The sequence below is a fragment of the Varanus komodoensis genome, unplaced genomic scaffold, assembly GCF_004798865.1.
Source record: "Varanus komodoensis strain SLA01 unplaced genomic scaffold, ASM479886v1 scaffold11, whole genome shotgun sequence".
Lineage (NCBI taxonomy): Eukaryota > Metazoa > Chordata > Lepidosauria > Squamata > Varanidae > Varanus > Varanus komodoensis.
In genome coordinates, this window is record NW_025335317.1 from 11778735 (window position 1) to 11800170 (window position 21436).

The window sequence follows — 21436 nt, forward strand, 5'->3', positions numbered from 1 at the left end:
GAAAGCTGCCATGGTTTTCTTGCAAGAGGAAAAAAGGCAAGATATTAATGTTATGTAATTTAATGCAATGGTAGCAGTATCGTCGTCATCATCATTTGATAACAGGAGCAAACTGAATGCAAGTTCAAATTTGATAGAAAAATCCTACTAACTATATGGCACAGGAAAACAAAAAAAGTCTTAAAGCAACATGTTGTTGCACTGTTTATTATAGCACAGTAATAAACATGTAAGAAGTAATCACTTGAAGCTAGATTCATTCTAGTCTTTATTAGGCTAATTCAGAGAATCAATTAAGAAACATTCTGAAATGCCATCAAAAAAAAATAAGACTTATCTTTATAGCAGTCAGCTTTTAATCTCTCCTACTTATTCTCCATAATACTCTCCTACTCTGTGATTAACTTGTGTTTATTTTGGCTAAATCATCAATCTCTACAATGATTAACCTGTTTATCCTGTCTGACTTGCTGTTCCAGCATTTCATGCATTCTGCTCCAGTAGTCTAGTCTTCCCTATGTACTTGACAGAGTACATTCAGCCAATGAAATTATGGCAACTGATTTCATATATTTGGCATTGTCACACTCAAATTTAGAGTTTTCAGAACTGTAAAACCAAGTATCTGCAATAATATTTTCAAGACAGAAAAACTGCCCAATAATCTTACAGAAACCTCTGCAAGAACATGACATTGTGAACTGATTAATGGAATTCATTTACTAAAAATGTTAAACATCACATGAATATACAGGCTCATGCTACATAATTCTGTGGCACCCCAACTGTGGTAAATATACACCCACAATAAAGTAGCTTTATTGAGCTTTAGCTGCCTGACAAAAAAAAAAAATCTCTTTTGATGTGCCTATGGTACTACATAAACTATGTACTAACAGCACTGGTTTTAACTTACCTATTAATATTTACTAATTTACATTTTGTTGTTTGCATATATTGTGTCTTATTCTGTTTGTTTATAACTTTTTAGTTATGTTATTTTATTGATGTAATTACTGATTTTTATTGCAATGGCCACCCAGAGAGCATAATGTTAATGGTGCAGCATAAACTAATTCTTATTTCATGATGAATAAACTCTGGACTAAAATGTATATTAAACAAAAAACTATTTTAGATAAATCTCTTTGGCTGTGTGTTATTTTGAGGGGACAGCAAATTTACACTGTTATACAAGCTGTATACTCACTACTTTACATTGTACCAAAGTGTCATTTCTTCAGGGTTGTCACATGAAAAGATATAATAAAATATTTACAAAATGTGAGGGGTGTGCTCACTTCTGTGATATACTGTGGGTCTGTTGGACTACCATAACAGACTGATAGAACAAATGGCATAGGAGGGTTAAACAAATCAGGAAAAAACTGAACCCATTACGCAAGTGAAGACGCGTTGGAGTCTGATGCCCATTCTCAGTTTAATAAACCAAGGCACGATCTTAACCATCCCATCGCATTCCATCCCAATCAGATCACATCTCTTAAATTGTGATTCAAAAGCAACAAAGTTCCCTTACCTGGGTTAGTGTTGGACTGGCTGTCCTGTGAAAAATTCTCATTTCCATCAGAGCTGGACTGAAGTGAGGAAGAAGATGGTGCTATTCTGCTTCTTTTTTTATTAACTTTCCTTTCTAACTGTCGCTCCTCATCATCGTCCTCACTTTCACTCAGGTCATCAAAACCAAAATACTTAATTTTATAATTCGAGCTTCCAGAGGTTCTAGATCCACCTTCACCACCCCCTCCTTCATCATTGTCATCAAACCCAAAGAATTCCAATTTGACATCTTTTTTGGATTTGGTATTGCTAGGTCGAAATCTGGTTGTAGTCTTAGTTGTTGCAATGTCAGCTTTCTTTCTTAAACGCCCTGCTTCTCCCAGATCTGTAGGTGCAGCTGTGGCAAATTCATCTATACGGTCCATAGTATCTTGTATAGTAACATTACAAACTGATAAGCATGAGGGATGGAGAACAGTGTAGTCTCTAGTCCTTCCAACTGTCCCTCTAAAACTGGTCCCACTACTTAAAGCAACTTTTCTTACTGGATTCAGACCATCAGCATTTGAATCACTGTTTGCTTTGGCTAGAGGTTGAAGAGTGCCATCCAATAGTTTATCAAAATTTGTCATTCCCTGCGATTTTGTTTTGTTAGATCTACAGTATGTCCGACAATTACTTGGCCTGAGAACAGATTGCATCAGTTCTTCACTAATGGCTTCCTTTGGACTTTCCATTTCTTCTTTGACTAGATCTTCATCCTTGCTTTTGATCTCTGAAAGTGGTTCCTCATCAAAACCTAGTATATATTCTCCTCTTCGGCTATCCTCATTCTCATCCTCCCATTCGTATAAGCCAGTTACTAATGGTCCTTTAGTATGTGACATTTCTGATGGAGAGTCTCTCTTCCCCATATGGGAGTCCCAAGAATGATGAGATTCCTTGATTTCAGTGTTGTACCCAGAGATTTCTGCTATTTGAGTATTAACTGTATTATTGTCTTCAGCATTCTTGTAGATGAAGTGACTGTTCTCACTGTCCTCACTAAAATTCTGTGCTGCATCTACAAAACAAACACCAACAATGAAATTAATATAGCTAATGGAATCTGAAATTGCCAGGTTACAGTATTTTCCTCTGTAAAATATAACAATATACAGATATATTCAATACATAACAAATTCTCAGTTTGGACACATTAATAAGACATTTATTTGATAATACAACCAGACTACAATATTGCTTTCTTTTAGTGAAGGAAGTCTTCAACCTAAGAAACAAAGCATGTCTTTCTCTGCCCAACTCACAGTCATTTCCTAACTAGTTTTCCTCTACATCAAAACTGAGTACTCATGTAAGATGTCAATAACTTGTTGACATGAGTTCTTACAGTTAATTTCACTTACTTTCAATATACTCAAAATTCATTCATTTTATTTCATTTCTATACATCCAACAGTCAAAGTTCTTGGGTTAATTTCATATGCCTCAATGCAAGGTGGACCTGAAATGCTATGGAACACTTAGCCATATTTTTTGCATAAGACTATCCTTCCCCTCCCAAGCTCTTGTTAGGTATAGTCCATGTAACCATGGACCAACCATACTAACTTTACTATTATGCCAATCAAATCTAGGTCAAATCCTATATCAAGCAATGTTTAAAAAGCAAGTTTTATTACATTCCAGCAAAAGGTTCCAAATAATATGCAAACCTTCCCTTTAATGCATGCCATATTTTCATAATGATGATTCTTACCTGGTTCACATACGACAACCACACAGAGTACGGATTGCTGCCTCACTGAATTTATACATAATCTGCCTCTATTTTCAATTCTGGGTTGTTTGACTCCCTCCTCCTTCACCCACTTCCTCCTTGAATCCTAAATGCCTTTATAGCATTAGTACTATAGTACTGGCAAGCAGAGCCTTCTAGCACTTTCCCCCACCACTTCTGTAGCATGGCAGAATGACCTATGAGCAATTCATGATTCAATGCAATATAGTGGATAAGAGTGCTGGGATGGGATTCAAGAGATCTGGATTGAAGCTCCCACTCAGCCAAAATTGAGACTAGGAAAAAATATGTAAGACACCTTGAGTCTCTTGAAAGGAAAAACAGTGGGGTATAAATATATTAAGTGACAACCTATAGTTAAACCAACCCAAAATTGACAATCCAACAACAAACTATGGTTTCTGCCTGATTTGTACATGGTTAGTAACTCACTCTTCCTGATTAACAGCCAACCAAGATTCTATAACCTATACCCAACTCATATTTGGATTGCTTCTATATGGAAACCAGTTTGCAGGCATTTAGCTCAGACTCAACATTCCTGATTCTCCAAAGCGTAGAACCATCCAGGTTGTGTAATATCCTCCTTAGGGACAGTCATTTGGCACATTCCCTTTATCTTTTCAATTAAAAAGCCTGTTTCATTTGCATAAACTTTCATAAACTTGCATAAGCAGGAAATATACTGAATGTTTTTCTTAGTATCTTGTCCTTTTTGGACTATTTTATATATTATTGTTGAACTGCATTTTTAAATCTGATACTGGCAAACTTAAAGATTGCAAAAAGAAGGTATAGAAAAAAATGTAGCATTTTAATTGAATTTTTGTTAGGATTTTTTTTTAGTCATAGTAGCAGACCCACTGAAATGAATGGAAAAAATCATAACTAGTAAAATCTATTAGATTTCAAACGGCCTACTCTGTGCATGGTTAAGTCTTTATCTATCTGAAGGCCTCATTATGGTGTAACAAATTCCCCCCACCAAGTTTCTCTTCTAAGCAGTACACACTCAAGCATTAAACATTATGTACCAAAATAGAGACCCAGATTCTCTTGTACATAATACTTCATACGGAAGTATCTTTCCAATCTCTCAAGTGCTGCATAAATGAGAATTATTACATACAGGAGAATCATAGTCTCTACTTAAATATCTGTTTGGGTATATAATGCTTATAAGTGAAACTTATGGAGAGGGGAATCTGTTTATTTAAAATACATTATTTTATGAAATAATTACAACACTGATGTAGCATCCCTGTTAATAGTGGTGTAAAACCACAAGCCTCTATGTAGTTTTAATGGCAGTGACCAAGATCACATTAAGCATTAGCACATAAAAGTTTAGGTACAAGCAAGTGATAATTTAACAGAGGTAATAGGGAGCTAATCAGCTCTCAGACAAAGGAACACAATTCTAACAAGAAAAAGTATACACTTATGAAATTTAGAAAGATCTGGGTGAAAGTCCCTAAACATATTTTTGTCTCCTAAAGAAATGTAAAATAACTGCAATTGTTGCCATGTAAATAAGATTTAAGGAAAGATCAGTAAATAAGATCTAAAAAAAGAAAAAAGAAAAAATCTATTAAAATATAGCAGTCGAATTTTCAAATGTTTAAATGAAGAACTGACTCAAAATAGCAAGTGGAGTTACTGACTGTACTAAATGGCAAAACAAGATGGAACTGCAGAATTGGGTGACTCATCCTAACCTGAAGGTAGGTTTGTGAGCTGTCCAGCTTGTCAGTTCAGAGACTTGCCTCCAAAACAGCTTACAAATTTCACTGAATTCATGCTAGAATTTGCTCCATTAAATATGCAAGTAATCACAACTTGTCCACTAGACAGACTGGTAGCCACACTGTTGTTATAAACAAGTCATGACATAGTACAATGCATATTTCGACAGAAAAATATCCTGAGACTCTCAGCATTCCCCAGTCAGCCATGCTTCCTAAAGATGTATAAGACTATGCCTCCAATTGTGGATAACAGGAAGAAACTGCAGTTGATGTGGTCTGCTAGATTAGATTCTAGTGTATCCCCTAGTTTGCTAGGTGCAAAGCTCAGCCATGATCTTGTGAGGGCTAGCCCCAACAAGTTACTTTACATTCATTCTACCTCAAATAACATTTTATAACTGATGAACAGCAATCTGCCTCACACAACCACTGAGAAGCAGCAAAGTAATACTTATTAAACCATGTTTTAGGTGACACAGGCAACTGCACGAAGTAGAAATATCTACTATTCACACTATTATAGAGCTGATTTCAAGATGATGTATATACATTTCAGTTAAGACTGCCTGTCTCTTGACAGTAAACAGCAGCAGGGGCATCCTTGTCTTCAATTTCACAGTGTTCTCTTTTGGGAAGATAGGAACAAAATGGAAGAAACCTCAACCCACTGTGATTGGGGACATCAAAGGCTTTTCAATAAAAACTTGGGAGTAATTTTAGTTTTACAATTATTTGATGTGAAATTAACTTGCAAATTAAATTCTTTGTCTATTACCCTCAAATAGCCAATGAGACATGCAGCACAGTTTACATTATGTCTGTACAAACTATTCTGAAAAAAAGAAACAGGAACTGTACTGACTTGAACAGTTAGCTTTTATTTCATTGTTCCAAATTATGAAATATCAAAACTACTCCATAACATGTAGATGTTCATAACTTAATGCCTGGCACATACAGGTTTACAACTATTTTATACAGTGGTACCTTGGCTAACAAACTTAATCCATTCCAGGACTCTGGTTGTGACCCAAATTGGTCGTGAGCCATGTTACTGTATTTTTCACTCTATAAGACACACCTGACCATAAGACACACCTAGTTTTTAGAGGAGGAAAACAAGAAAAAATATTCTGAATCAAATCGTTTACTAAACTATTTAATAAACTATAACGGAATACAGTAATACCGTATTTCAACCTTGTAAAGTGAACAGCAGTCAACAGTGGCATTAAGAACCATCATCACTGTCATTAACAAAAGAGAGTCTTTAAAGTTCGAGTACTCTTCTAGTTTTCGTTGAACCCATAGAACTCATCATCACTAGAGCCAGAATTTATGAAGCTCTGTTGCTCACAATCACTGACATCACTTTCTTAGTCAGTAGTGGAATTATTGAAGGAATCCAAGATCTACTCCAGTTATACAAGAGCTGTTGCAGACAATTCAATAACAAATCTAAAAAAGCCAATAAAAGCTGCCCTACTAGTAAATAATAGAAAAAAACTTCTGACAAAAAATGAGATATTGTATGGTAAATCAAACACACAGTGGACTAAGTGGCCTTTGAAAAATAAACTTCATACATGAAGGTAATGCTGTTCAAATATCCACTGATGCTAAAAAAAAAGTGTCTGATCAACTAACAGATAACAGATCCATGGAAAGCTTCCTGATAATCACAGGCACATTCCCCATCACTTCCCCTTAGGCTTCATTGAAAGATGGGTTGTCATTTGAAAACACACACCGACCTGTGATTAACAGCTCTCACCTGCGCCGGAGGAGGGGGCGGAGCAGGGCACGCCAAGCGCGTGCCGGCCAGGTGGTGCCACGTGGTGCAGGCGGCCAGCAGCGTCCCAGGCATCGGGCACACACACATTCGCTCTATAAGACGCACAGACATTTCCCCTAACTTTTGAGGGGGGAAAAAGTGCGTCTTATAGAGCAAAAAATACAATAAATTTCCACTTAAGGTTCAATGTAAATAAGGTTAATCCATTCTGTAACTATTTTTTAAATCAGAAAAATGTGAAGCAAAGTGACAAAGAACAACAAAGACTGTGGCCATCTCCCCGCCCCGCCCCCACAGCACAACCATGATCACATCTGTCATCCCTGCACACGCCCAACATCCTGGCACGCTGGGGGAGGAGAGACGGGCATGAATGCCGGCGTGCTGGAGGGGGAGATGGATGCGAACGTGGGAGATGGGCACGAATGCAGGCGTGCTGGTGGGGGAGATGGGCACAATCATGCTGGGAGGGAGATGGTCAAGAACGCCATTGCACTCCTGCAGGAAAGATGGGCGCAATCATGGGCACGCACGTGCAGGAAAGACGGGCGTGATTTCAGCCGTCTCTTCCCCCCCGCCCCCAGCATAATCGCTCGGGGGGGGGGGAGATGGCTACAATCGCAGTTGCTACCCAATGCGGAGTTCGCGACCTGAGTCAAAACTTTTATGAAATTTTTGTTCGCGACCTGATTTGGTAGTGAACTGAGGCATTTGTGAGCTGAGCTACCACTGTAATTTGTTGAAGCTTACAACAAACCAGATAAGTATAAGAAAATGTAACTTTCTATTCTACTATAGGCAATGAAAAATAATTAATTAAACCTTCCTCAGATCTCTCCTCTCAAAACTCTTGAAAATTGCTTCCAAACTTAAGTTCTTAGCATTGTAATTCTAAACACACTGACTCAGAAGCAAGCCCTGCTGAGTTCTACAGGACTTGTTCGAAGGTAAGTGTGTGCAGGATTGGCACTGACCCTATGCAGGTCTAAACAGAAAAGTCCCCACATGCCTCACCTCCATGGCTAACTGGGGAATGCTGGGACATGCAAATTCTTTCTAAACATGCATAGGCTTGTACCCCTAGTTACTCACTTTTGAAGGCTGTGCATCAAATGTTGTAAGCCGTTCTAGTGTTGTAAGCCGCCCCGAGGCTTCGGCGAATGGGGCGGCATAAAAATGTTTTAATAAATAAATAAATAAAATGCCTCCCCCATTTGAAATACACTGATTGACCACAAAATAGATCCTTCTCATTAGTGACACTTAGACTGCAAGACTCCCTCCTAGCAAAAGTTTATTTGTTGATTTGAAGCATTCTATTTGAGTTGTTTTATTGAATTCTATTTTTAATCCGGACTTTAATCCACAGGGAAAAGGAATGGTATCACAGTGAGTAACCAGGCTGCCGGAGAAAGGATAGAATGCTCTGCCCTTCTCTGCCAATCTGCTGCATTTCTGAGTCATACACCTGTGCCAAACTCAAATCTTGTGACAACATGCAACTACCATACATTATCACTGCAGGGATGGAGGATGCAGAACCAAGCATACCATTGCTAAGACTGGTTCCTGGGGAAAGGTTACCCTTTGCTGGTAGGCAGCACAAGGGGCATCAGTAGATCGTCTCCATTACGCATGCTCCTCTACTAAGAGAGCAGAAAGAAACATAGTAAGGAATCCTGAACCAGTCCTGCTGCTTTACAATGGCTACGCATTGACAGCAGGCAGCTTTCTAGAAGGAATTTCTACCAAGGATCAAGACACCAGGGAAGGAGAGACATCTGCCCACTTATACATAAGGAAAATCAGCAGCAGCTGCCAGAATGAAGGCCGGGGGGGGGGGGGGGGCTGACAAAAACATTGAGGTGTGCCCCAGTGCCTTGCTGAGAAGCACTGAAGGTACCGACCAGCCTCAGTCATCACATACTGCCTATATTGTGTTTTGAGTGTTTAGAACTAAAGAACAAAGAGTTGTTTAAAGCACCACAACTGCATGTATAAATTAAAACAGTAGTAATAAAGTATGGTCACCAAACTAACAGAAGAATTCAGCTATTTAATAAAGCACATCAAGTTCATGAGCAGGCACTAATTTCTGGTAGCTGATAAAAAAATAAGAAGCCAGGACACTCGGGAGAAAAAGCCTTATTTATCTCCAGACATACTCTGTAAAATTTGACACACAGTCTTACAATCCCACTTGCCTGAAAGAAGCTTAGCTACAAAGCGACAAATGTGGCTCAAATACCTCTTGATTTCAGCTGTTCTTCACAGCAAAGACAAACATGTTCTACCAAGAAAAGAAACCTATATACTATAACATTTAGAGTATGCCATATATTTAGTGCATTCTATATATTGCTGAACTCTTACATATAGCCTCAGAGTTTACACCAATCGTAATGAAGACCAGTCCATCTGAGAATCACAACAGAAAGGGAAACAACCCTAACACTGTTAAAACTCTAATAAGAAGTCAGTGTTTAAGGTTTTGAGGAACAGAATGCCGGCAACTCTACTTTCCATTAAAAAATTCCAAGAATTTAGATACACCACCTCTATCACAGATGGCCTTAAGAATAGTCCACCTTAACAGACACATCACTGAGGATTTTCAGAAGCTACTTACTCCTACTTAACTACAGGCAACATGGAGCCAATTTTCACATTGACCCTCTTCACATATGCATATTTGCATATGCCAGCTGGAGGTTACTATGCAACACCCAAACCCAGCCACTATAGTTTCATAAGTTAAACAACGTACAATTAACTTACAATTAGTTGTTAGGTTAATTGTGGGTAAGTTAACCCATGATTCAGCAATAATGTCTGAATGCAGACATCACATAGCAACTTTCAAATCAGCCCACCCAGAGGTTTCATGTGTAAAATGGCAGCAGAATATATTGAAACAAATAATGAGTTAATTAACCCACAATCTGTTACTGTTATACATAAACAGACCCAATGAAGAACTAAACCTTCTACTGAAATTCCACTACAATTTCAACCAAGAGGCATAATCAAATGTCTCAATTCACACTACTAACATTCTGTATCAGACCTGGGCATTGTACGGCCCGATGGCTGACCCTGACTGGCCCGCATGAGGTCACTGGCAAATTAAAAGTCAATGCAAATATATGTCATCATAATATAGATGCAAGCAATACAACTGCACTGCTTTTATTTTGAAGGATCTGTTAAACTGAATTGAATTTATTGCTTTTCATGTAATATTAATGTTTTTGTGAATATTCATTAAATAGTGTTGTTCTGTGCTCCACATTTTCATTGTATCATTGTAATGTTTCATTTACTGTTTTTATAGAAATCTATATTGAGCAGAGCTGTAAGTGTATTGGTCCAGACCTTAACAACTGTCAAAGTTTCTCATGTGGCCCCGTAGGAAAATTAATTGCCCACCCCTTCTGTATCATAAGTGCCATACCAATACCCAATAATTCAGTGAGCACAGAGCTAAGGATAAGCACCTTTAAGGACTTAGTTTAGCAAGTTACTTCTGCCTCAGTCTTTGACCATTTCCAGCCACCTTTATCAAAACTGCCCCGTTCCTTTGCTAAGTGAGCAGCTGCTCTAATCTGCATGTAACCTTTGCATAACCTTCCACCCAGAATCCTCCCCAACAGCTGTTCCCCTTAACTCTATCCTTGCCAATAAAACAATTGTTTTATACAGACAATGAGGGTGCATTTGGTAGAAAGACAGATGACAAGGAATATGATGAATATACAGGATTCTAAGTGCAAAATTAGGAAAGATCTGAAAATACTATACATGTATTTGTTGTAGCTATACAATTTGAAGGGATGATTATATTTCTACCCTTTAGGCTTAGTACCCATACTATCAGGCTATGTACTTTTCCAAAGTAGACCAATTCCTTACTAGACTTTTAGCAAGTGAAAAGGGAGCAGTGGTAGAAAAATTGAACCAAGTTTGTGGGACAGGTGCTTTCCCCTTAATTTGGCAGGGCAGTTACACATTTCCATTTCAGCAGCATATGGAAGGTAAACTTTTCTCAATAGCTGTGATCCTTAAAGCAGGGTTCAGCATCTTGTGTCCCTCCAGGTGTTTAGTAGACCCAATAAGATTTACCCACTCCTGCCTTAAGCCCACAGTGGTTTGGGGAGAGGAAGAACATGGAAGATTATTTATTTATTTTATTTATTTAAAATGTAGAGTTAAAATTTTTGTATGCCATCCTCCATGCAAGGCATGAACATAATTCATGTTGTATTACTATAATATGTATGACAGCATTCATTTGCAGAGTCAAGTTTCTATCATAAGCTCCTCCAAAGTCCCACACTTTACTACACAGAGTGCTACCACGAAACTACACAGAGTGCATGCTAAAACTCATTCTAGCACTTCTTGGCACCATACTACTTTACAATCTACCAACTCAGCAGAGTACTGATTCTATATAGTTGGAAATATTACTAACATGAAATAAGTTTTAAAATACGTATCTACAATAGCTACAGAAATAATGACTAAAGTTAGCAACACCAACGCTGCAAAAATGGATACTATGGGAACATCCTATCCATGGCTCATTCCCAGGTGTCACTGTTCACACTTCACTCTAAACCATAGTTTAGCACAACATGAATGAACTGCAGCAAGCCTCGCACTTCCCCTATCAAGAGTCCAGTAGCTTTTGCCTCAGTTTTGATTAAATTCAGCTTATCATGTTACCTGGACCCAAAACTGTGGTCAGTCTTACAAGAAGTCAGCTTCAATAAGCCTGAAGCTGGCTTGTTCACAACAGCTTCTCACTTCAGACAAGTGCTTCCCAGGGGGAAGTGGGCAAGCCTAAAGCTCACTGCCACTTCAAATCTCCTATAACTCAAGAAGTACTAAGATAGCTGTCTGAAATGAAAGTTGCTGAGGGCACAGCATTTTTTAAATGAGTCACATTCTAGGTGCTCAACTACGCAGTTTTAAAAGTTACTAAGGTAACCATTTCCTCAGTCACGGCTTTGAAATGTCAGATCAAGAGAGACCCCTCAATCATTTCCATACTGCCATAATGCAATTATCTATATGGGCACATGCCTGGGGAATGAAAACTTGTTGATCCATTAAGTATGTCAGGAATCTAGATGAGTAGCTGCTCTGTGGGATTTCATCTGAACACACCAGAGATTTCTGGTAAACATGATTTGTTTTTCTTCAATTTTTGAGCAGGTGGATTTTGCTAATGAATAGTATTATTACCCTATGATTTTCACCTGAAGCTAGTTTCCCATTATACCATAAACCTTTTTATCAACTGTCAGGTATAAAGTTTTCAGAAACTAGTAATATTAAAGACAGGGGTTAAGCCACAGGCTTACCATTACAGTGCTGCATAAAATTTAGAACCAGCTGCCCAGCTGCCATGTGAACAAAACAGAATTGGAGTCAGCCCTTTCCTTTTCCTGCACTAAAATGTGAAATTGGGGCCAAGGATTTATAGGGTTCAGGTTACCCCATAGCTCTTTGTGGGCTTTCACTAGCTTCCACTGAACATGATGTAACAGAAGATCCTTTTAGTCACAATTCTGCTTTTCTAGATTCTGATCAAAAAATTTTAAATCTTCACAGATGTGTTTTCAAAAGATCAAGGGAAAAACTCATACCATATTATACTGGTCATAGATAAGTTTGCCTTAAAAAAATAATACTCCACTAGATATACATGGATCACAAACAATTTGATAGGTGTTCTTATAACCTTGACATTCATGTTCCTCTGGAAATGTTGGGAGATAAAAAGGCATACTAAACTACAGAACATTATAAGTATTACTGAAAAATGTGATGAATACCCTCAAAAGAGCAACATTAAGTGTCCAAGATGCACACTTAACATTCTAATATATGAATGCAACAAATCCAAGTTTGCAAACACATATGCTTATACCAAGGAGCCAGAATCAGTTACAACTTTGTGTATCATATCAACTCTGTGAAAAATCACCCCAAAATATCTTAACGCAAGAGGCACAGTCTACATCCTGTATCATTCTATGTTATTAGCAGAATATTTATATGCTACTTCTTGTTGAACAAATTCTGAGAATATAAAAATAGACAATAGCATATGGCTGAGAAAACCCAAAATAAACAAAATTTTCATTAAATGCTTAAAATATGGCAATACTGAGACTGATCTATCTCAGAGGGGAGATCATTTAATAAAAGACTCATCCCCCTATGATCTCCAAAGAAAGATGTACAGACCACATAATGGACGACAGGCCTCCCCTGAAGTTCATAGTGGCCTAGGAGGTTAGTATATTAATATCTGGAAAGTTGGGGAGAAAGATTCTTGAGTTGTGCAGGACTTTATATACAAATACCAGCATGTAGCTCAACACCAGACTGACATCCAGTGTAGAGCCCTTTAGCACAGGTATAGAATGTGCGACCTAGCAACTCCACTCTGCACTAGCAGTAGCTTCCAAATTATTCCATGCAGTGGAATAGAGTCATTCAATCTTGAGGTTACCGACATGTGGGTCATAACAGCCAAGCTATTTCTGCCCCCAAAATGGCACAGTTCTCTTACCAACCTAAGCTTATAGTCAGCACTCCTAGCTGTGAAGCAACCTGAGCCTCCAATGACACTGAAAGATCCAGGCGCGCTCCTCAACTAAAAACCTCTTTGCTTTGGGGGAGTACAACCCCATTCAGACATAGTAATTATCCTAATTCACAGACCTGGGAGCAACTCAGCCACAGTGCCTCTAACAGGAATTCAGCTTACTGGCACTCATCCAGCACATGCTGAGTTTGAGCATCAATCTAGGTCATGCAAAGCCTCTCCTGACTGAGAGCTAACTAGGAGAGCTGGATATCATCAGCAATCTGATGCCACCTCCACCCACATCCCCTAATAACTACATCCAGCAGCTTCATATAGGTACAAAATAGTACTGGAGACAAACAGGTACATTGGAGAAACCCATAGCAAGGCTATCAGAGGGCTGACATAGTCTCTAAATGTTATCTTCTAGAACCTGCCCTGGAGATAGGAGCAGAACAACTGCAGAACAGTGCCTCCAACCCTCAAGATAGATCCAAGTGGCTACCACAACCAATGGTATTAAAAGGAATCAAGTAAAAGCAGCAGAATTTCACTTGCTCTGTCCCTCTCCTGATAAAGATCATTCAACAGTGTGATTAAGACCAATTCTGTTCCATAACCAGGCCAGAACCTAGACTGAATTACTGTGTTTTCCTTTAGAAATCAAGAAAGTTAAGGTTATATATTACCTCCATTCTTCACTACTACTAATAGCATATTTTGATCTGTCAGTAGAACAGCACTCCAGAAGTTGTACTCAAAGTGAAAGTAGCGATTTAGCTACAATAATTACCAACCTGCATTATTATTTATTCTGAACGTAGAGCCAGATTATTATAGTGTTTAGAAAAGAGAAAGAAATGAGGAAATAAGCTACACTTTTCAAATATCCAGCAAGCTAAGAAAGACCTGCTGAAGGAACTGCTACTCACAACAAACACGGACATTAAGTTTCTCTGAACTGGCTCTAACAGTAGCAGAAATAGCTAGCGTATGTCGCCAGAAACAGCAGACCTGGGCAGCCTGTAGCCCACCAGATGTTTTAGCTTAAAACCCTCATCATCCCTCACCACTAGCTATGCTGGTTAGAGCTGGCAAGCTGTAAGCCAAAACAACTGGAGGGCTTTCCCACACCGGTGTTTAGGAAAATGTATAACAGGAATATTTTTCCAGAGGTGCCTTCTGATATTTGCAGTATCAAAATCACTATTAAAATGGCAGGCCAGTACAGCAGTGTTGATATTGTCAGCATTTTGTGCCCTCTTTCAGTTCTATACACAAAGGTTGTAGCCATAGAAACAATATCAGTCTCACCAGTTACAGTTGTGTAGTCCCTGGAGACTCTCCAACTGGAAAGTCAATTTAAAATATATGGTATATAACAAGATTTTAAGACTGCAGAAAGGGCCTGTTCATATTTTACTTATTCAATAAAGCCACTGTATTAGTATTTGTAAAGCACAGTTTGTTTCAGGTACACTACATATAACCATTTTAAGTTCAGATTTTGTTACTTCCAGCTACAGAAGCATCTTAATTTTACATTGCATACAAAAGCTCGATTTATAAAAATATTAGCCTCTTCCTTGATTTTAAGAAGCTAGTCATTTCAACTAGCTACTAGCATGCAAACAAATCCTATCAAATATTCCAATGTGCAAATATGGTTAAGTTTTTAAATCTCCCCACACCATCATCAAAAACAACCCCCCACCCCCACACACATCATGGGTCAGGTGAACAACTGAATCTGAAAGAAAAAGAAAACATTACATGGCCAAGCAGTCAGTCAAGTTGAAGGCTAACCCAGTTATTAATTCTAAACTCAACCTTATTATCTAATCATACCTGCAATTATAAGGTTAGCACTGCTGCTTTTGATGTCACCATCCTCCATGTTTCTGTTTGAGCTCTTCTCTTTCAAGCCATGTATTGCATTATCGAAAGACATGCATTTGCTGGACAAAGTATCTTCACTGATTGACTGAGTACTTTTGCTATTAGATTCAAGTACAGAAGAGAAGTCTCCAGACTGAGATGTTTCAACAGACTCCAACTGAGAAGAACCTTTAGCTTGTGACACATTCTTTGAAGATACTGGCAGTGATTCTTCATCACTGTCAAATCCAAATGGATCTTCTATTGCTTCCTCTTCTACTTTGGGTTTTTTAGGAACTTCAGAAATGTCTGGCTTGATGTTGGGCCTCTTCTGTCCTAGCTTGGCCATAAAGGTAGTTTCTCCCCATTTTGTACTAAGAGTGGTCCGTTTGTTGGAAAAAACTTCATCAAATTTGGAACTGCCATTGCCCCCTTTCCTGCTATATGTCTTCCCAAATCTGGATGTCATTTTGACACCTGTTTCATATTCTCTGTTGAAAGAAAATAAATGAATCTATGTTAGAATACAATTTTTAATATATTAAGAATTATGTGCAGAAGCATTTTTAGATTTTGCAGTGGTTACAACAAACAATACCTACTATACTTCTACAGAAGATCTGAAAGTGGGAATGGATTAAGCAATCTAACAGAAGGCACTCATCTCAGAGATTTTCTTCACTATGCATGTGTAAATAGCACCCGAGGGGAAAAAGCTTATGAGATTTTGCCCTAATGCAGCCTTCCTTCAATTAGTGCCCACCTGATATGCTGATCCTAACGAGAAACAACTGACCATGCTGCCTAGGAATAATTGGACTTTAGATCCAAAAGTTCCTGGGGGTACCAGCTTAAGGAAGGTGGCCCTGAACAAATTACTACATGCAATTTCTTGAGCTTCTAAAAAAAACACACACACACACACACAAAAGATACTCAACGTAGAAAGTATTTGCGTCAAGCCTTCAATGGTTCTACAGAGAATTGAAAATTCTGCCCTTCCCCCATCCAGAAATAAGTGTCAAGTTAACTGGCAGGGGTCCGATAAGAGTTCAGAGGTGCCCAGCTTCAGTAAGTTTCCTGTGTCTATTTTCACATGTAAAACCCAAGGGAAAGGAAACTGTCATACCAGTTTCTTTGTAAAGTGTAATATATGATGATGATGATGATGACGACGATGACGACGACACTGCATTTACATCTTGCCTCTTTTCCTCTTGCAGGGGCCCAAGGCAACTTACACAGTCCTCCTCTATTCCATTTTATCCTCCCAACACCCACCCTGAAGTAGGTCAGGCTGAGAGCAGGTAACTGGCCCAAAATAACCCAGTGAGTTTCATGACTAAGTGGGGACTAAAATCTAGATACCCCATGCTAACTACCACACTGCACTGGCACACACACCGTCTCTCTCTCTCTCTGTCACTATATCTAGCAGTGATATTGTTATTTTTTATATTTCTCTTGCATTGGCCACAATATTAGGCTGGGCTGCCATAAATAAAAAGTCTGGCATCAAAGGTTTGGCACCCTCACTCTGGAATTACAGCCATATACTGCTTCGGTGATCACTGACAATAAATTTATTTATTTATCGATTTATATCCTGCCTTTTTCCTACAAAGGGCTCAAGGCAGCTTGCATCTCCTCCTCCATCTTATCCTCACAACAACCACCCTGTGAGGTAGGTTGGGCTGAGCGTCTGTGACTGGCCCAAAGTCACCCAGTTGGCTCCGTGGCCGAGCGGGGACTAGAACCCAGATTGCCTGAGTCCCAGTCCCATGCTCTTAACCACTATACCACACTGGCTCTCTGTGCTTGTAGTCTGAAATTCTGTGCTTGTAGTTTGAACCAAAGCCTTCACATTATTTGTCCATGTGGCTTGTTCCTATGCTAGGGGCATCACAGCAGAAAAGAGAGGTCCCGAACCATCACATAAACCTCACCTAAAAGATAGGCCAGTTGTTATAGACCACAACTGAGATAACAGAGAAGCCTAAATTCAGACAGCCAAATTTAGTGCTGCTCACAAATAGGAAGTCTTATGAGATTCATGCCAGCCCCCTTAGAACTAAAAGAAAGAGCAATAAATAGCCCCTCTTTCTGAATGGCCTTTTATATCCTGCTCTATGAAAACAACTTTTAAAGTTATTAGCTGCCCAAACGTACCTTATCAATTAACACTTGGAAAAGGAAACAGACAAGCTTATTTGTGGCTATCACTTCCTGAGAGTTGGGGACTGTCTGTGCTTCCCACACTCCCCAACAAATTATTTTTAAGATGTTTTGGTCTGCAACTTACAGCTTTATTGACCATTGGCCATGCTCAGAAGCTCTTACCTAAGCCAGTGAAGTGTTTGGTAGTTTCCCTAAGAATTCAGAGATTCCATCTACATGGTTTTCACTGAACAGCTTCATTTCTAGATGCCACATCAGATGAAAAAACCACTGACAGTATGAAATCATGAGCAAATACCTGAATTATTAATATGCCACTTAATCACCCTAGGGGACATTAAGTTAAAAAGAAACACAAACCTGTGCATCTAAGCCAATATTGCTAAAATAATTGTCGACTGTAACTCCGCCTGACTTCAAATAAGGTGAGTTATGCTGTTTCACCCCATCACACTCAAAACATATTGATCATATGTATATATTTTATATAATAGTGTATTAAACAGCTGAAACAACTCAAAACTTTGGTTATTGGACATTATCAATTTGTAATAATAAATTCAGTTTGTCTTTTAAGCATTTTATTATTGTATTTATTTATATTCCACCTATTCCCAATACTAGGACTAAAGACAGCTTACATTAAATGACTTCAACAATTGAAACATTAATAGAAATACATACATGTTAAAACAACATGTAAATCACAACAGTTGTAAAAGTATATAAAATGCCAGAATCAAAACAGCACTATTTTTCTTCCTGCAATTAAGACAATAGTGTGAATATTTTTTCCAATATACGTTTATATCCCAGAAAGACTTAATCTTAAAAAGTAAGTTTCTATCTCAGAAAAATCACAGCAAGTTTTTTCTACAGGTACACATACAGTGCAAGCTGTGTCAGTGTTTTCCAAGACACTTACAAGCACTTCAGGATAGCCCTCAAGTAGAGTGGATCACAGAAGTCTAGAGTCTGGATGGATTGTTGCCAGGCCAAGAAGTGAAAACCACAAATTTCTCATCAGATGGCGACTGTGGAAAGCAGCTGTCAGAGCTAAATCTCTGGCATTCCATGTGGAGTACCTAGATTAAGAGTACCCCAAAGCTGTACACATCATCTATGTAGGATGAGACTTTGAAATAAATGCCCGTATGCACACAAGACAAGGGATTACCAGACAGTTCCCATATAAATTGTCACTCCTATCAAAAGCTTTGGGTGCCCAGGGACATTTGACACAACATAACTGTCAACATTTACGTACTTTCTAGAATGTTTTATTAAACCATGAAAGATCTACCTGTTAGTAGACCACCACAGTGATACCTGAATACATGTTCAGCCGTACCAGAAAAGATAACAGAAGGGGCAATTTAGATGTGCCCTCAACACCAAAAGCATCAACATATTTTGCCAATATTGCCTGCTAAGAAAAGTTTGTAATAAGTTCAGTTACTGAACTTATTAACAAAGCTGTGTACTGAAATAATATCATCCCTTACTGTTTTACCACAGTGTTATTTCCCTACAATCTATTCTATTACACTAGGAAAGTTTTAAAGCTCCAAGAACCTAAGTCAGTCTTAAGTGTCAAGTCAAATCAAACTTAATCTGAAAGCATTACTTTGTCAACAATTAAGAAAGAAAACTGTTAGTCTTGAAATACTTGTAACTGAAGCAACTTCTCTTTTCTGCCTTCCGTTTTAGAAACTTTGCTCTCTCCTTTACATTCCAACCCTTTCATGCAATGTGCCACTAAGATATTGGTCAGAAGCTGGGGCACTGAAAAACAAATGAAGTTTGCAGCACCATCACTAAATACACAATCCCCCCCCCAATATAGAGAATTGGTTTAACTGATCAATCATATTGCAGAAAACATGCCTCAACTACCTTAATAATACATTTTCCTGCACTGCTCCTAGATAATGAAAAGCAGGCTTCGAGAATTTAACTCAAGGCATGGATGGTGATGTTTTATGATGGTAGCAGAGGACCAGGAGATTAAGAACACGGTCATCCCGAATGAAAGGCCAAAGCTAATAAGAAATGTCGTCATTTTCCTCCTGTCTCACATGGCTGTGACTTCCCCACCCCCATGTAACCAGTAGGGGCCAAAGTGTCTGCGTGCGATTCTGAGGACGAACTCAGAAGTAGAATCGTGCCCTTCTGTTTCTAGACTGGGGTCCATGAGAACAATAACGGGGATGGGGGGGGGAGAAGACTTAGCTTCAAAAAAAGTGCCTGGCCGCACCCTAGACGACGCGCAGAGAAAGGCGCCCAAGAGAGCTTGACAGGCGTTTGCTTCCCTTATAATTTTAAGAAATCCAGCTAGATTCGAAATGGGCGATTCCAGGCGATGCCAGCTGCATCTCTCTGGTGCCAGCCACCCCGAAGAGAGATAGACAGGCCGCTTTTTTTTTTTTTTTTTAACAGTCATCGCCTCTTGCCCGGGATTACGATCCACCTGACCCTTCCAGCCTTCAGCGAAGGACCTGGAAGAAACTCGCTTCGAACAGTCCCACGGCGGGGGAGGGGAAGCGAGTTACCTAGTACTGCCCGCTCCTCCACGGCGAACAAACCCCACCGAATTCGCTAGCGGGGGAGGGCTACTCCCAGGAAAGTGCGCCTTCCCCTGCAGCCATCGAACCCGATCCTCCGCGCACGTTTCCCCGAAACTTCGGCTGCCCCGCGCGCGGCGATGGCGGGGGCCCTCCAAGGGCGTGCTCTGCGAGCGCAGCCCGACTCGCCGGGAAGGCCCCTCCGGACCCCAGCGCGCTCCCCCACCCTCGAAAGCACCCGCGCGCACCCCTGTCGGCGCCGCTTGCACGGCCGCCTCGACCCCCCCCCCCTTTCCCTTGTGCAACCTGCGAAGCTTCCAAGGCAGGAGTCCAGGAAGAGGGGGAAAGAGAAATAACCGGCCGTACCCTTCTCCCCACGCCCCCCGCCGGCCGGTCTGTTCGAGACAAGAGGCAGGCTAGGCCTAAGGAAGTTTGGCCGGCCTTTCTCAAGACTTACCTCAGCAAGGCCCAGGCAGGGGAGCGAGCGAGGGGGAGAAAACCTGCCGGGAGAAGCGGCGAGGGACAGGCCCCCCGCGCGCCCGCCGCTCTGCGGATCCCCAACCGCCGCCCAGAGCGGCCAACCGCCGCCGCCGCTTCCCTCACTCGCTGTCTTCGGGCGACGCCCCCGGGCCTCGGCTCCTTCCCGGCCTCCCCGCTGGGCTAAGGCGCTGGCGTCGCGGCCTCCCAGGAGCAGGGACGGTGGTGGCAGCAGGAACAGCAGGCCCTCCGCCTTCTCCTCCTCCTCCCGCGCCGCCGCTTTCTCCGCGCCGGGATTAGGACGATTACTGCGGCGGCTCTCTGAACAGGGCCCTGGACCATCTCTCCGCCATTTGCCCCCGCTCCTTCCGTCACTGCGCTCCACACATTCGGCCTCCCTCCGTCCTCGCCGCGGCCAATCACGGTCCGTGTTACTCAACCGACAAGCCGGGCGACGTCGCGCAGGCGCTCTCGGCGCGGCGAACAGGTCCGGCGGCGCGCGCGCGCCGGCCGGAAGACCGATCGAATGGGAGTTGTCGCTCGCGGGCGTTCGAGCGCCTTCCGCCCGCCCCTTCCCGACATCCCCTGGGGCCCCCTCTCAGTCTCGGGTGGCTGGCGCGGCCGCCGCAGCGCTGCTGACTCAGCGCCTCAGGGGCTCCCCTGACAGCCCGCCCTGTGACCGTCCCCTGATTTTGCGGTCGGGCGAGTTTGTGCGCTCCTGATTTGGAGGACGGCTTGGCTGGATTGCGTTTATAGCCGCTTTCGATTGCATCTGAAGAGGTGGCTCGGCGGTTTGGGGGATAAAAGTCAGTGCACAAACTTCAATAAGTCCACCGCCACCGATTCCCAACATGCACATTCGGTTGCTGA

General features: G+C 40.7%; 1 protein-coding gene across 3 annotated transcripts in view; it reads right to left on the reverse strand.

Annotated features, from left to right (window-relative positions):
• Nucleotides 1–20986, reverse strand: part of WAPL (WAPL cohesin release factor) — a 53620-nt gene extending 32634 nt beyond the window's left edge. The window contains exons 1-4 of one of the 3 annotated variants that reach the window (XM_044420364.1): nt 20547–20985; nt 18451–18610; nt 15318–15838; nt 1541–2584 (exon numbers count right to left, since the gene is read on the reverse strand). In XM_044420364.1, the coding sequence (XP_044276299.1) occupies nt 1541–2584; nt 15318–15816 (1543 nt within the window). In that variant the 5' untranslated portion in view covers nt 15817–15838; nt 18451–18610; nt 20547–20985. Of the gene's footprint in view, nt 1–1540; nt 2585–15317; nt 15839–18450; nt 18611–20546 lie in introns of all 3 variants that reach the window. The other 2 variants (XM_044420365.1, XM_044420363.1) reach the window with 2 other exon arrangements.
• Between the last annotated feature and the right edge of the window lie 450 nt (nt 20987–21436).